We start from the raw sequence: 17,118 nt of genomic DNA on the forward strand, positions 1-17,118 counted from the left end.
GAGAGGGCGCAGTCGTTCTGCGCTGGTTCCCTGAGTTAAGGTTAGGTTTCGGGGAGAGGAGAGGAGAGGAAGCTGATCCGAGATGTGGAAACTTCACTACGGCGCAAGGCGACATAGTATCACCGCACGGAGTTTTCCTGCTGCCAGTAAACGTTTGCAGCAGGCGGGTCTAATGGCGGTTACAGGAACATTTCATTGGAAGTTGTGTACGGTGTAGCCTGCCGATTGGAGCAACGTCCTGAGGTTTGGCTGTACCGGAAATGCCTCAAATTATTTAGACAGACAAAAGGCTCTCAAGTCATCTAAAATAAGAATAGCTTATTCATATAGACATTCAAATACATTTCATATAGTATTACATAGGCCTATAGACTCGACAAAATAAAAAATGGTCGGGATAGGATTAGCCCACATTTCCCTGATATTCGTTTTAAGTCAACGTCATGTCGACTCTTACGGTAAGTAATTCTTGCCCTAAAATGGTTGGCTATAAATGTTGCTTTGTGATTAATCACTTGGAGCTGATGTTACTCTTAAGTATTTAGTACAGTATTCCTGCTTAGTTTTTTCGACAACATAATGCAGGATATAGGCCACTGTACAATATGCTAATGTTCTTGGAATTTATATTGCTATTCCAAAAGTATACTTAGTATGAAAATATGTTCGAGGATCTCTTGGCGTAAGGTGTTGGGTTGACAGTCGCTGGACCTGTGTTCGAGTCCCGGTCGAACCTACCCCCCAAATTCGCTACAATATTGTCAGTCCATGTGTTTTATTTTATTCAGGCGTGGACTGATACACAAACAGTTGTCCTTAAAGTAGTCAGTTGTTGTCAATAAATAAGGTGCTAGTTCGCAATAAGTGGTGAGCACTGTTTATTGTCAGTTGGTTTTGGCATTCTGTTTGTATGCCAGTAGCCTAAGTCAAGTTTTTTGTTCCTTCAACCTCAGTGGGAAATTCACTGTAGATTTCACACTTACACCACAGAGAAAATCATACAGTTACAGTAAGACCTCTCTGTGGTCTGACACCTCTGTGATCTGACACATGTCTAACTTCATGTGTGGGTTATTACTGTACCCTCAGTGTTTTTTATGGAGTGATCTAGTCTAGTGTGTTGTGCTCCACAGAACAGAGGATATTGCCTTTCTCCACTCTAAAGTAACATTTATGTTGTGAAACTAAATCCGGAAGTGTATTTCCCCAAAACAGCACAGATGCTATGTGAGGAAATGTTCAATCGTTTGTACATGCACTACATACCATACATAATGGCCCACTGAAACATGAGTAATTCTTCTGTAATTAATGAATTAAAAACATTTAGTTATATCCAACATCCAATTATCCCCTGACAATGAGACCAGTTCCTTTCTGACTTCATACAGTCTGATATATTCACCTTCCTCAGCTAATAGTGCCAGGCTTCTACTGCAAGTGAGATGTTATCTTCCCTGCAATCACTTACTATACCATATGTTGTGCTGGAGATTTATCAGGTTGTTTAACTTGCACACAATGCAGCCCATATCTTGAATATATCCCAGTGAACTTAAAGCTGCACGTAGAAATGTGAGTTATAGAAAGCATATGGGGGCGGCAGGTAGCCTAGTGGTTAGAGCATTGGGCCAGTAACCTGTAAGGTTTCTAGTTTGAATCCTCGAGCTGACAAGGTAAAAATCTGTCGTTCTGCCCCTGAACAAGGCAGTTAATTAACCCACTGTTCCTAGGCTGTCATTGAAAATAAGAATTTGTTCTTAACGGACTTTCCTAGTTAAATAAAGGTAAAATACATATCTAAAAAGTGGTAGATGTGCTCTATTTCTTTGTTTCCCGTTCTTACATTTATTTCTTACGTCTTTTTCTTCTGGTTTTGTACACAGTTTCAAACAGCTGAAAATACAATATTTTTGGTTATTGAAAATATATTTCACAGAAATTTAGATGGTACAATATTCTCTACACTATTCATTGCTTGTTTATTCACATAAACAGACATTCAATTCAAACTTTATTTGTCACATACGCCGAATACAAGTGTAGACCTTATTGTGAAATGCTTACCTTAACCAACAGAAGAGTTAAGAAAATATTTACCAAATAAACTAAAGCAAAGAATTATAAAAAGTAACACAATAGCATAACAACAACGAGGCTATATACAGGGGATACCGGTACCGAGTCAGTGTGCGGAGGTACAGGTTAGAGGTCATTTGTACATGTATCAGCAGTGTACAAAACAAATGGAAGGGAGGGGGGGGTCAATGTAATAGTCCGGTGGCCATTTGATTAATTGTTCAGCAGTCTTATGGCTTGGGGGTAGAAGCTGTTAAGGAGCCTTAGCAGTAAATGTCAGTTGGCTTTTCGTAGCCGATCACATTCAGAGTATCTCTACCGCTCCTGCTGTCTCTAGAGAGTTGACAGCAAGGAGTCATCAGGCCAGGTAGTCCTGAGGCATGGTCCTAGGGCTCAGGTACTCCAAGAGAGAGAGACAGAGAATACTTAAATTCACACAGGACACCGAATAAGACAGGAGAAATACAGACTGACCATAGCCCCAAGACGCATAAATACTGGACGCTAAAGACAGGAGGGGTCGGGAAACACTGTGGCCCCATCCGACGATACCCCCGGACAGGGCCTAACAGGCAGGATATAACCCCAACCACTTTGCCAAAGCACAGCCCCCACACCACTAGAGGGATTTCTTCAACCACCAACTTACCAGTATATGGCCAATATAGCAAGGCTAATGGCTGGATCCAGGCACTCCGTGATGCATCGTGCCTAAGAACAGCCCTTAGCAGTGGTATAATGGCCATATACCACACCCCCTTGTGCCTTATTGCTTAATTATAGCACAGTTTTAGAAACTGGTTCTGACTGACTTTCTACTATTTTATCCTACAGTTCCTCCTCCTGTCAACATGAGCCTCATCTGCCACAATTTTCACAATGTGATCTATTGGAACTACAGTGAACCATCTCTGCAGCCACAGTTCAATGTGGAAATGACAAGAAAATATTCTGGGTAGGTGCTGCAGCACCTAAGAGGTTTCTTAATCTCTCACCAAATAGGGCCTATGTTATCCAATGTAGGTTAAATAGCCAGTGAATATTATTTAAGTCTTTCTTGCCACAATTTCAAGTAGAAATTGGAAAATTGACATGCACTGTCAGACCCATACAAATGTAAAGTCCTGTCAACAGGTCTTTGTCAGCTTCTCCATTGTAATTGTGAACTAACATTTTAGTCCAAATCAGAGGTTGCCACTAACCCACAACAATTGTTTTCCTCTTTCTTTCAGTGCTGCCTTGGTTTGTTCAAACACTTCCCTCTACCACTGCGATGTCTCCTCATTTACCAAAGTAATAGAAGAGGGCTACCGTTTCATATTGACTGCTGTTGGACAGAATACCAATTACTCCGAAATTTCATTCACCTACGATGATACAGTGTATTCAGATGTGGTGGTACAGTGTAAGTTCTCACACTAGTAGCCTCGGTTTTTCTAATGACTGCCTTGCCTGGTTCACCAACTACTTTGCAGACAGGGTTCAGTGTGTCAAATCGGAGGGCATGTTGTCCGGTCCTCTGGCAGTCTATGGGGGTGCCACAGGGTTCAATTCTCGGGCCGACTCTTTTCTCTGTATATATCAATGATGTTGCTCTTGCTGCGGGCGATTCTGTATACTTCTGGCCCTTCCTTGGACACTGTGCTATCTAACCTCCAAACGAGATTCAATGCCATGCAACACTCCTTCCGTGGCCTCCAACTGCTCTTAAACGCTAGTAAAATCAAATGCATGCTTTTCAACCGTTCGCTGCCTGCACCCACACACCCGACTAGCATCACCACCCTGGATGGTTCCGACCTAGAATATGTGGACATCTATAAGTACCTAGGTGTCTGTCTAGACTGTAAACTCTCCTTCCAGACTCATATCAAACATCAGACTTCGGCGATGTTATCTACAAAATAGCTTACAATACTCTACTCAGCAAACTGGATGCAGTTTATCACAGTGCCATCCATTTTGTTACTAAAGCACCTTATACCACCCATCACTGCAACCTGTATGCTCTAGTCGGCTGGCCCTCGCTACATATTCGTCGCCAGACCCACTGGCTCCAGGTCATCTACAAGTCCATGCTAGGTAAAGCTCCGCCTTATCTCAGTTCACTGGTCACGATGGCAACACCCACCCGTAGCACGCGCTCCAGCAGTTGTATCTCACTGATCATCCCTTAAACCATCACCTCATTTGGCCGCCTTTCCTTCCAGTTCTCTGCTGCCTGTGACTGGACCGAATTGCAAAAATCGTTGAAGTTGGAGACTTTTATCTCCCTCACCAACTTTAAACATCTGCTATCTGAGCAGCTAACCGATCGCTGCAGCTGTACATAGTCCATCGGTAAATAGCCCACCCAATTTACCTACCTCATCCCCATACTGTTTTTATTTATTTACTTTTCTGTTCTTTTGCACACTAGTATCTCTACCTGCACATGACCATCTGATCATTTGTCACTCCAGTGTTAATCTGCTAAATTGTAATTATTCACCTACCTCCTCATGCCTTTTGCACACAATGTATATAAAATATTTTTTTTCTTTATTCTTTTTTTGTACTGTGTTATTGACTTGTTTATTGTTTACTCCATGTGTAACTGTGTTGTTCTCTGTTCACACTGCTATGCTTTATCTTGGCCAGGTCGCAGTTGTAAATGAGAACTTGTTCTCAACTAGCCTACCTGGTTAAATAAAGGTGAAATAAATAAAAAATAAAATAAACACTGAGCTAACCAAAAGGTGAATATACAGTATGTAGTGATTGAATTGGGGTAGTATCTTGAAAGGGTTTGTAAGTACACTGTATGTACTGCAGCACATGTAGCATTTCTTTGTTGATCTGACCACACAATGCTCCGAGCCGGGAGATTTTGAACATATTTTCTGACCTCAGATTTCTTCACAGAGTAATGGTCTTTTGTGTGTTTTTTAGGCTCATTGGATTTCCCACCTGTCAACATCTCTGCTGTATCTGATCAAATTATCAAAGTTCAATTCATTCACCCGTTTCACATCTACAAATATGCCATCATCAAAAATGAAAGACCGGATCATAAGGAATTTCATTACACGGTTGTCGCAGAAGATCCGTTGGTGAGAACTGCTGGAAAATCATGACTTACTATATGATGGTTTCTGGGAACCACCTTTGTAGAAATTTAGATTTTTCTCATGTGTATACCCACTGCAAATAGTTTTCACTTGCAAGCAAAGAAGCTTTATTTTTATAAAGGGAACACATTTCCTATATTTTTATGAACATTATATAAAAGTTTTTTTTGGAACATAGGCTAAATATATTCCTTTTTTTATTTCCCCAGAAAGAGCATTGTTTTACCTGCTCCTACAAGCAACACCATGTGTGTGAGGCTGAAATACCAGTCGATGGAAAGATGGATAGGCACTGCATCAAGATGAAAGGAAAAATGAACAATGTTCATGTCTCAGCTCACCAGAACATATGCATTGAGGGGAAGCATGGGGATTCCGGTAAGACTCTTAATTTCTCACATGATGGATGCGTCAAAGTCATATTAGCTCTAAACCACATCTGCTAATATCTGATACGTCCTTTGAAAGTTATATTTGTCTGTATTGTCATATTATGGCTGATTTGATCAGCAAATGCTCAATTAGAACACTGTACAGTTTTGAATGTGAAATCAGTTTGACTGTCAGTCTAACTGCTGGACTTGTTCCCTGTAGGTCCTAGCTACACTGCCCTCTACATTGTGATCCCTATCGTTGCCATAGTGGTGATTGCGTTCATCGTGTGGCTGATATACAGTAAACTGACAAGCGGCTCATTCCCTCAACCAAAGAGTTTGGTGTGTTCAGCTTTTCAACTGTTTGGCCTGCACTGCAGTGGATTTAGTCATAAAGCTACTACATATAGACTAGATTATAGTCATGCAGAGATAGTTTCAGGAGAGCACTTGGTGGTACATTGTAGAAATGAGGAGTGTCATGTTCCTATTGGAGTTATCAAACTATTGATATGCTACTACCTGTAAACACTGTCAAAACAATAGCAAATTTTAAAACATATTTCACCCACAGAATGTTTGACTGAATGTTGCATATTCTCCTTCTCTGGTAGGCTTCCATGCTGTCACATATGAGTTCAGGTGAGTCCCTTATGCACCCTGAAAGAGACATTCTGAGTGAGTTACAAACAGGTGGCTCCCCCCTGCTGCAGACCCCCATGGAATCTTTGCCAGATGAGACCCTCACAGTCATCAGTACCCCCCAGGAAGAGGTCCTCCGCCTCCCCATTGGACTGAAGGACCAGGAGTGGAGCGGTGGGGAGGTCATGTTGCCTAACGAGGGGTCAGGCTCTTCACTGCAGGTAACGAGAGAGTTGGGACTGGAGGTGAAGAGTGACTTATCTGAGCTGTCGGACTATGACTGCCCCCATAGACCTGTGACTATTCCTGTGATAGAGGAGATGAGTCTTGGGGACAATGTTACAGGATACAAGATCTGAGTTTCTCTCAAGAGAAAGTATGGTGATTTATTTAGATATGCTCAGCTCGTGCATCTACTTAACCGCACCTGAATCTGTTTGGGGTAGAGCAGGGTATTCAGTTTAGTCTTTGATTGGTTGTTCTAGGCCTGGAGTCCTACCAATACTTTCCCTGTTCCTTTAACTATTTAAATGGGCAGCCTATGGTGGAGATGGAGAGGATAATCAGAGGGGTAACCTGGGACTGTTGCTTACTCAGGTGAACCAGGGATAGTGAAAACCAAGTGGTCTTGAATGCTGGGAACTGCCCCATTGTAATGTTGAATTTCATTAGACAGAATTAATACATTTCCAACAGCATATTTGTAAAAACAAAAAAAATACAAAAAAAGTGTTCCTCTTGTCCATTCTTTTACTGTGCCTACTTGAGTGACATTACTGTTTTCTAAGGTAGCAAGAGAATAAGGGTTGCAAGAGCAGAATTAATTATATTCATTAGGTTATTGTCTTGTGCTGTGTATTAGTTCTATTTGCACTTTTTACATGACTGGCATACATGTACAATGTTTCAAAATGTATTATTAGGTCCTATTAAATTCAGATGACCAAGTTATACCAATGCAATTGAACTGCTGTGGTGATAATAATGAATGTTGTTATCAGTGCCTTGCTGTTTGCCCTATACCTAATTATTTAGTTTTTAATTGTGTACAATTTTGACGCTATACTTTTCATACAGCTAAAATTATATATAAAAAATAATGTTAATGATTTAGCTATTTTCTGTGCAAACTAATTATGTTGTATTTGTTTTAAATCATCTTTCCCCAATTTCCCTTGTCTTCATTTTTTTGTATTTTCTTTGCATAATATACAATCAAAGCTAATTCAATGGATTATTGTAATTACTATGTTAATAAATGCAGATTTGAAAGAGCAAACAAATTGTTATCCTTGCAGGGTAGACTGAAGGACATTTGTCAATGAAATTCTATTTCATGTCAATTAAATTCTATCGTAAAGGAAGTAGATATTTCAGCAAAGCCAAACAACAGGTATTGTGTTGATGAATATTGAAGCAGACCTTTAATTAAAAGGAAAGAGCCTAACTGCTGTTATTGAAATGCTTCCTCGAAAGGTATTACTAAATGAGTACAAGCTGTCGGATGTCTGTTTGCACAAGTCGCATATAACACTCCCCATCGGAGACCAGGGTTCAGTCCCAGTGTCCACCCTTCCCACTGTTCCTCCCACCTGCCTGTCTCCCCCTCTGATTTCCTTACTGTCTAAATTAAGTTAAAATACCTCAAATATATATTTGAAACAAAAAGTAAATGGCACCATTTGAGACATGCTGCTGTGCAAATCAAACCCACTTCTATAAGTGAAGTGTGAAAATACATGATTGAATCGTGACCTTACTATATTGAAATGACCATGAAGATTGTGAACATGAAGATTGCAGTCACAGGCATAGGTAGTGGTAAATTGGCAATGTTAACATAGAAAAAAAGGAATCTGCATTAGTATAGAAAAGTATCTGGTAGTTTCACTCTAGACGAGAGGATTCCGTTGCTGTCTATATTTGTTTGAACGGTTTAGGCCTTCACATTGGATTCTCCCAGCAGCACTGAGCTGTGGATGATTCCTAGCCTGGTCTCTTCATAGTAAGGTGCACCCATGTCCCTCCCCAGTATGATGTCATGTGTCTGGTCAGACTGCCACAAGGGGTACAACACAGTCAGCCTCTGCAGATTCTGCATTGCAAAAGAGTCCAAGAATGCTGGCCTGCTTCCTACAGAGTTGCACTTAAACAGCATGATGTGCCACACCTCCGAGTTGTTCAGCAGGAGGGCCATGTTGAGTGGGGACATGTACCAGATGGTCAGGCATCTTATTTGCACCAAGCTGGAGCTGTCTGCCTGGTGCAGCAAAAAGAATGAGTGGTCCTTACAGGTACACTCTTGGGCTGATGACTCCACAGGCCACCAGATCATGGACACCTGCACAGTATAACAGGTTGTGGTCAGTCACGTGGGCTAGTTTGAACTCTGACCTGAGGAGGCTGGAAACTTCCATCCATATCAAGCAGTACAACAGCCTGACCAAGGTGCCTGAGGGCCAACACCACAAGGCCCTCACACAGCACAGCAAGTGTGATTAGCACTCAACTGTGTGTGGAGAGAGAAACAGACCACAGTCCATTTAAACAGAGAAGCACATCTCAATGAAGTCAGGCTAAGATGGTGCCTCTGATCCCTTTATGAAATGGATCCTGTTCCCCAGCCAGAGACTGAGGAAATCTTCAGACCTAAGTAAGCAGCTTTTGGATGATGAAGAGAGAACGTCCAATCACAGTCTTTTTTATGTTTGTCGCTCTGTCCAGGCTGAGCTGCTCCATGGGCTGTTTAAGGCTGTCCTGACCAGCTGGAATGGAGGATATTGGCTCAGGAGCCTTGTTAGCACAGGGTCACATCTGTAAACAACAGAATGAACAGTAAATAGAAACAGTTCATCCTGGTCCTCACTCAAAGATGACTCTCACAGTTCATCTAGCAAGTCATTAGAGGTCCTCTTACAGGAAGATGAAGACGGAGTGTATCGGCCTATCAGTTTCTTCTCCCGTAAGTTCAACTCGTGTCAGTCAAGGTATTCTATAATTGAACAAGAGACACTGGCTTTATTGCCTGCCTTACAGTTCTTTGAGGTATATGTGGGCTCCAGTGCCTTGCCTGTAATGGTCTTCACGGACCATAATCCATTGGTGTTCTTGAAACAAATGTACAATCAGAACCGCCGCCTTATGCGGTGGGCTCTGATTGTACAAGGATATAAATGTACAGATAGCCTATGTGAAGGGCTCGGCAAATGTGGTTGCCGACGCTCTATCACGAGTTTAGTAACTGGGGATGCGATATGGTTTTTGTTTTTACAAACTGTATGTTTGCAATTTTTGTAGGCGTGCGTAACAGTCCTACAAATGTACCTAATAAACCAATTAGGTACATTTGGGAAGTCTTGATACAACATTTTCAACATATATGCACTGGTTCATTGGATCAGTCCAAAACGTTGCACATACACTGTTGCCATCTAGTGGCCCAAATCTAAATTGCACCTTGGCTGGAATAATACGTTATAGCCTCTTGCATTTCGAAGATGGTACAAATAAAAATATGCATGTTTTTTTCTTTGTATTATGTTTTACCAGATCTAATGTGCTGTATTTTTCTACATTCATTTAAAATGTCCACAAACTTCAAAATGTTTCCTTTCAAATAAGTATCACAAATATGCATATCCTTGCTTCAGGTCCTGAGCTACAGGCAGTTAGATTTGGGTATGTCATTTTAGGCGAAAATTGAAAAACAGGGTTGGATCCTTTTAAGTGACATATTGGCAGACATTTAGTCTCATACCTGCTGTAATTGCCTGATTGTTTGGAGGTGTTATGCAAAACCACAAGAGGGCCTTGGATGGAAAAACAGATTATTTAGCAGTGTGTTTATAGACAAGCTATTGCTTAGAAGTATATTTCTAGTATGTTCCAGGGATTCTGAGAACATCTATTAAAGATGTGAGTTGTGTGCCAGTAACTAGTTTGAGTGTTTGTTGGTTGTGATCACTGATCAGGAACGCAGGACACATCCAGCTGTGGTCTACTAACTCCCTCCCTGAGAGATGAGTGTGTCCCTTTGCTTCAACTCGGGAGGGGCATTGGATACTATGTGCAGTTCCTTCTGGAATCCCATTCACGTGCCCGCGGACACAAACACACTTGCTGTTTAATAGTGCAGAACAAAAATGTAATTATGGACAGGTTTGCACAAAGGCTGTTATTTATATGCATTGGCTTGATAAAAAGGGTGATACAATTCTTAGTTTGTTCAAATTAGCCTTTGTTCAAAATGTCTGGAGGTCAAATTTCAATTTAACAGCCAATCAACTTAATAGTTTTTCTGTTTTTGATGAAGACTCATGACTGGTTCAGTTACAAAACAAATCAAGAGGGTCTTCCTATCTGTCACAGGTCTTCCCATAGAGCCAGAGATTTGTTTTGGTCTCCCAATAGAGCCAGAGCTTTGTTTTGGTCTCCCTATAGAACCAGAGCTTTGTTTTGGTCTCCCTATAGAACCAGAGCTTTGTTTTGCAAGCAGTTGAGCCCCAATAGAGAAATAGAAATCCTCCCAGACTGCCAAGACCATGCAGACCAGACCCAGACTCATCCATTCCTCCTAAGGGGCCATATCCAGACCTCTTTGGTTCTCATTCAAACCATGTACCACAGTGTGGCCAATGTGTACAACAGTTCCAATGCTCTGTTAACTGTTAATAATCCTCGCTTGCAATACGGTTTTGGAAAGCTTAGGAAGTCTACCTTCATATCACCCAAAAATGATTTTACAACTACAAAAGATACAACTTACTGTGTGCCGTTCTAATCACTCCACCATTTCATAGATGCAAAAATTATAAATTCGCCTAATTTCAGTTGATGTGACAAAACAAGCAATTTATAGTGTAGAAAATCATTGAACCATCTAAACCACTGTAAAATATATTTTCATTTGCCAAAAATATTGTATTTTCAGCCGTTTGAAGCTGGTGTACAAAAGTAAAAGGTGATAAAAATCTACTTAAGAATGGGAAGCATATAAACAGCGCACATAGAACGGATCTACCGCTTAGACTTGCTTTCAATGACTGGTCTATAACTCACATTTCTATGTACATTTGATTGGGTCGCCCAAAAAGTTATATATTGCAGCTTTAAATTGATGTTGAAGGTTTACAAAATCATATGCAAACAAGAATAGTTTTAAGAACGAGTATTTCACGCTTTGACCAATTACCCTGGAGTCAGAAGTGCGATCTTCCTTTTTGTAAAAGATGGTAAAAATCATAATTTCGTCTGGACTGTCAAAAACACATTAGGCCTAGAACAAATCAGTGCTGCTGATAGGGCTACAAATCATAAACTGGGAATTGGAACTGGAAATGTCTTGGTGAAAAATAACTTATCACTGACGTCACTCCCCGGTAGCAACCACCGCTGAACACCGCTTACAGGACTGAAAAGGGGTATGGGGAAATAATGATTTTCCTGACGTGGGAACTACTTATCCCAAAAGGCCACGCTTTGACTGATGCTGCGTTCACAACAACTGGGAACTCCGAAGAATACGAAATCAAATCATTACGTCAGTAATATTCTGGACAGAAAGTCTGAGCTTTAGAAAGATGACCGAGTTCCGAGTTGGAATTCCAAGTTGGATGACCGTTCAAAACGACTTTTTTTCCCCATCGAAGCTCGTTTTTCCCCTTGGTCCCAGTTGTTTTGAACGCACAGAATTCGGAGATTACCGAGTACCCAGTTCCGAGTTGTTTTGAACGCGGCATTTGTAAAGTTGATATATTTATGGTACTTTGGTTTGTTCGGTCTGACAGCGGATTTGCACCGTTTGCTCAATGTGTAGCTCAAGCGCACCTAGCAAATGCAATGGGTGTAGACGGAGAAGAAAATAGAGACCCAACTCAGCGGAAAATATTTTCCCTCCAGCAGGTGACGTTTTTTCGTTGTATGGGAGGTCAGTGAGAGTGTCGAATTTGGTCAACAACAAACATGAATGGCTTATTTGCTACGTGAGGTTTATTTGATATAATAAAATGTTCGTAATGCTTAAGTTGTTACGAGAGTACTGATATAAGTAGGACACGTGACATCCCGGCAACTTTGAGAAAAAACACTTTATATTGGAGTTGTCTCGAGGATGCCTATGCATATTCATGATATGAGTCTCTCCATTGAACGCATGCAGTTGACGTCAACAACCCTCGTCGAATTGAGTTCCACAGTTCGAGTCATAATACCTATACAACGAGCGGTAAAACCCGGAAATTATTCCAATTGTTTTTCCAAGATACATTTTCCGTGGGGGGTTTTAGAACTACTTTATGGAAGGTCTATGTTTCAAAACGTTTGCATTACGTTTTGCCTATAATGAAGCGCTAATGTGGCTATCATACAGAACTACACTTCCTGTCGCAACCTTTGACGTCATCACTTAAGGGTAGGAAAAACCTCCACATTTCTCCATGCAAACTCATTGCAAAGTAACCTAGCAAGTAGATATTATAGCCTTTTTAACTATTTTGTTTAGGTCAAATCTGTGGTTAACTAGATGCGCCCACCAGACAATAGTTAAGTTAGCTAGCTGTATCCCGGCACTGGTGGGCTAACATTAGCTTGCATGTCACTAACGTAAACGCACCCCATTCCGTACAAATGTGCGCAACCGCAACATTCAAATGAGGCTACCAAGTGGGACTGTGTTGACGTCAAAATCGGGGGTGTGAACTAGGTTTCTATTCAAGCGTTGATCGACATGGTAATGGCTCTATAGTATTGGAGAAAAGTTGAGAAAATTGACCCTCCGTTACATCTTGACGTATCGTAACGTACAGCACGTATAAAGCAACTATTTCTGTATTTACCATCTCTTTCCACCAGGTGTAGCACTTCTATCATCCTTTAAAAATAAGAAATGGACAGTGACGAGGGTAAGGGGGGGATACCAAGTAATTTTTTTCGTCATCATTGCATGTGATCATCATTCTCAAAGCCGCTGTTTACTTCTAAGATCACTTTAGCACCGCCCTAAAAACCCGATTCAAATTCGACACAAACCTTCAGATAGGTATGTAATCACACAAACTCTTTATAGTGTTATATTTACATTTTAGAGGTGATAAGTTGGACAGATCGAGTGAAAAAAAAAAATCCCACACATCTCTCCTTCTCACTATCACACATTAGTTTCGCTTCCCCACCCGCCATTTAAAATATTTAAAAAAGACCCGACGGGGCTCATTTCCTGCTTGAATTATGCAGAAACGGGCAGCGTTTAGGTAATGTAATTGCTTCTGTTGGAAAGGGGAGAAATTGTGCTTTAAAATGGTGTTGATCTGGAAGTATTAAGTTTTTGGTGCGCTAAAATAAGGGCACTTGTACGGACTAAGGCGATGTACGAGTTTGTTACACAAAACACGTGCTAACGTTAACCAACTCAATGTACTCTCAACAATAAAAGGTCACAAGTCATTATACTAGTCTATGCTGGATTTCTTTCTACTTGAAAGGAAGGTAACTTGCGTTGTACACGTAACTACAGTCGTTGGTTACCTAGCTCATTTTCATAAGCAGCCACTGCTGTTAGGCACTTTGGTTGGCAAAATTAAATACATATTTTTTTCCCCATCAACATACACACACTACCACAATGACAAAGCAAAAACAAGTTTAGAAATTATATAACAATTGTTTAGAAAACGGAAATACCTTGTTTACATAAGTATTCCAACCCTTTGCTATGAGACACGATAATTGAGCTCAGGTGCACACTGTTTCCATTTATCATCCTTGAGCTGATTGGAGTCCACCTGTGGTAAATTCAATTGATTGAACATGATTTGGAAAGTCTATATAAGGTCCCAGAGTTGACAGTGCATGTCAGAGCAAAAAACCAAGCCATGAGCTCGACGCGATTGTCCGTAGACCTCCCATACAGAATTGTGTAGAAGCACAGATCTGGAGAAGAGTACAAAAAAAATTCTGCCGCTTTGAAGGTCACCAAGAACACAGTGGCCTCCATCATTCTTAAATGGAAGAAGTTTGGAACCACCTAGACTCTTCCTAGAGCTGCCCGGCCAAACTGAGCAATCGGGGGAGAATGGCCTTGGTCAGGGAGGTGAAAAAGAACCTAACGGTCACCTTCCAGAAGGACAACCATCTCTGCAGCACTCCACCAATCAGGCCTTTATGGTAGAGTGGCCAGACGGAAACCACTCAGTAAAAGCCTGCTTTCAGTTTGTCAAAAGGCACCTAAAGGACTCTCCGACCAGGAGAAACCAGGAGTGTTTAAACCCTTTACAATGATGATCTGTGAAGTTATTTGGATTTTTACAAATTATCTTTGGTAGACAGGGTTGTCTTTTTTTTGCTGAGTTTATAAACAACAGCCTTTGTGCAATCCTGTCCATAATTACATTTTTTGTTCTGCACTATTAAACAGCAAGTGTGTGTGTGTCTCTCCACGCGGGCACGTGAATATGATTCAATAAGGAACTGCACATAGTATCCAATGACCCTTCCGAGTTGAAACAAAGGGACACACTCATCTCTCAGGGAGGGAGTTAATAGACCACAGCTGGATGTGTCTTGCGTTCCTGATCAGTGATCACAACCAACAAACACTCAAACTAGTTACTGTCACACATCTCACATCTTTAACAGATGTTCTCAGAATCCCTGAAACATACTAGAAATGAACTGCTAAGCAATAGCTTGTCTCTAAAAACAATTAACCTATCTGTTTTTCCATCCAAGGCCCTCTTGTGTTTTTGCATAACACCTCCAAACAATCAGGCAATTACAACAAGTATGAGGCTAATATCTGCCAATATGTCACTTAATCACACACATTGGCCTGAAAATACAAACCAATGTGGAAAGACACAGGAATGCTCCAAGTATATAGATTAAAATCATGTTAGACGTCTAATGACTTGCTAGATGTACTGTGGGAATCATCTTTGAGTGAGGACCAGGATGAACTGTTTCTATTTACTGTTCATTCTGTTGTTTACAGATGTGACCCTGTGCTAACAAGGCTCCTGAGCCAATATCCTCCATTCCAGCTGGTCAGGACAGCCTTAAACAGCCCATGGAGCAGCTCAGCCTGGACAGAGCTACAAACAGATAATAAAGACAGTCTGTGATTGGGCATTCTCTCTTCATCGTCCAAAAGCTGTTTAGTTTGGTCTGAAGATTTCCTCAGTCTCTGTCTGGGGAACAGGATCCATTTCATAAAGGGATCAGAGGCACCATCTTGGCCTGACTTCATTGAGATGTGCTTCTCTGTTTAAATGGACTGTGTGGTTTGTTTTCTCTCCCACACAGAGATGTCTTAATCACGCTTGCTGTGCTGTGTGAGGGCCTTGTTGGAGATGTTGGCCCTCAGGCACCCTGGTTAGGCTCTGTTGTACTGCTTGATATGGATGGCGTTTTCTGGCCTCCTCAGGCCAGAGTTCAAACTAGCCCACAAACTAGCCCACCTCCTGCTGAACAACTCGGAGGTGTAGCATCTCACGCTGATCAAGTGCAACTCTGTAGGAAGCAAGCCAGCCTTTTTGGGCTCTTTCACAGTACAACATCTGCAGAGGCTGACTGTGTCTTACCCCTTGTGTTGGTCTGGCCAGACACATGACATCATACTGGGGAGGGAAATGGGTGCACCTTACTATGAAGAGACCAGGCTAGGAATCATCCACAGCTCAGTGCTGATGGGAGAATCCAATGTTGAAGGCCTATACATTTCAAACCAATATAGACAGCAACGGAATCCTCCCTTTTTCATATCTCCTGTCTGAAGTCAAGCTACCAGAGACTTCCTGTATATTTGTAATTTTTTATATACTGTACTAATGCAGATTATTTTTTTCTATGCTATCATTGCCAATGTACCACTACCTATGTCTGTGACTACAATCTTCATAATCACTGTTGACCAAACAGAATGTTTATCCTTGTGGTCATTTCAATATAATAAGGTCAGGATTCAATCATTGCAGATGGTATATTTTCGTACTTCACTTTTAGGGGTGGGTTAGATTTACATAATAGCATGTCTCAAATTGTGCCATTACTTTTTTAGATATATGTTTTAGATATTTTCACTTCATTTAGACAGTAAGGAAATCAGAGGGGGAGACCGGCAGGTGGGAGGAACAGTGGACACGGGGATTGAACCCTGGTCCCCAGCGGGGAGTCTTACATGCGACTTGTTCCGGGGAATGTTTCCACTACAACATGGCTCTGCACAGAGAGTGCCATTTCTTGAAAAGAAAGTACATGTTATGTCATTCTTTCTCTAAACAACAACAGACTTTAAGGGTACAGATGGGAGGACTGAGTTGTCCAACACTGGCTCACTGCAATAAATGGCTCCTGCCTTCCACTGGTGCCAAAAGTCTTGTTCCCCTCATGGGAGGGAACATGCATGCAACCTGCTCCTGTCTCTTTCTGCATGACACTTCATAATTAAATGCTCTGCAAATTACCACCATCTCTGTTCGGCAAGTTGTTTTGTACGCAGTCAAAAACATGTGCCTGCTGGGTGCACAGTGCAAGCACATATGAAAGTAATATGAACAATAAACATGGTTGATGACAATGTTTACCAATTTTGACCCAACCCCTAAACTAAGAAATAGAAATCAAGGCCCATTGATAAACCAAAAAAAAAGAATTATCTTCAGTCAATCGCCATAGAAACTATCTATGTGATTTGTGTAAACTACATGCTTGTGTGTGTATAATGATAATGAAGCAGAACATATTTTAGTTTTCTACACTGGATGTGGACATGAATGTTTTCTGCTTCCATTAGCTTTTTTATTTAACTAGGCAAGTCAGTTAAGACTCTTATTTACAATGACAGCCTGGACCAACGCTGGACCAACTGTGATCAGGCACTGGACCACTGCCCGATCACAGATGGTTGTGGTACAGCCTGT

At 41.2% G+C, this 17,118-nt stretch overlaps 1 protein-coding gene and 1 long non-coding RNA gene across 3 annotated transcripts; both read left to right on the forward strand.

Moving 5' to 3' along the window:
* The first annotated feature begins 210 nt into the window (after positions 1-210).
* ifngr1l2 (interferon gamma receptor 1-like 2) lies at positions 211-7,439 on the forward strand. The gene is made up of 7 exons (NM_001360948.1): positions 211-458; positions 2,914-3,034; positions 3,312-3,484; positions 5,011-5,171; positions 5,399-5,567; positions 5,784-5,905; positions 6,178-7,439. The coding sequence occupies exons 1-7, from the start codon at positions 389-391 to the stop codon at positions 6,562-6,564; spliced, it is 1,203 nt and encodes a 400-aa protein (NP_001347877.1). The 5' UTR covers positions 211-388; the 3' UTR covers positions 6,565-7,439.
* A 4,334-nt stretch (positions 7,440-11,773) lies between these two features.
* On the forward strand, positions 11,774-16,661 carry LOC109870058 (uncharacterized). Of its 2 annotated transcripts, none has more exons than XR_004205417.1 (2): positions 11,774-12,106; positions 15,192-16,661. It is a non-coding gene; the product is annotated as an uncharacterized LOC109870058 (long non-coding RNA). The 2 variants fall into 2 exon arrangements; XR_002252091.2 differs by lacking the exon at positions 11,774-12,106 and adding an exon at positions 12,363-12,614.
* Positions 16,662-17,118: the final 457 nt, after the last annotated feature.

The sequence above is a fragment of the Oncorhynchus kisutch genome, linkage group LG25 (assembly GCF_002021735.2).
Source record: "Oncorhynchus kisutch isolate 150728-3 linkage group LG25, Okis_V2, whole genome shotgun sequence".
Taxonomy (NCBI): domain Eukaryota; kingdom Metazoa; phylum Chordata; class Actinopteri; order Salmoniformes; family Salmonidae; genus Oncorhynchus; species Oncorhynchus kisutch.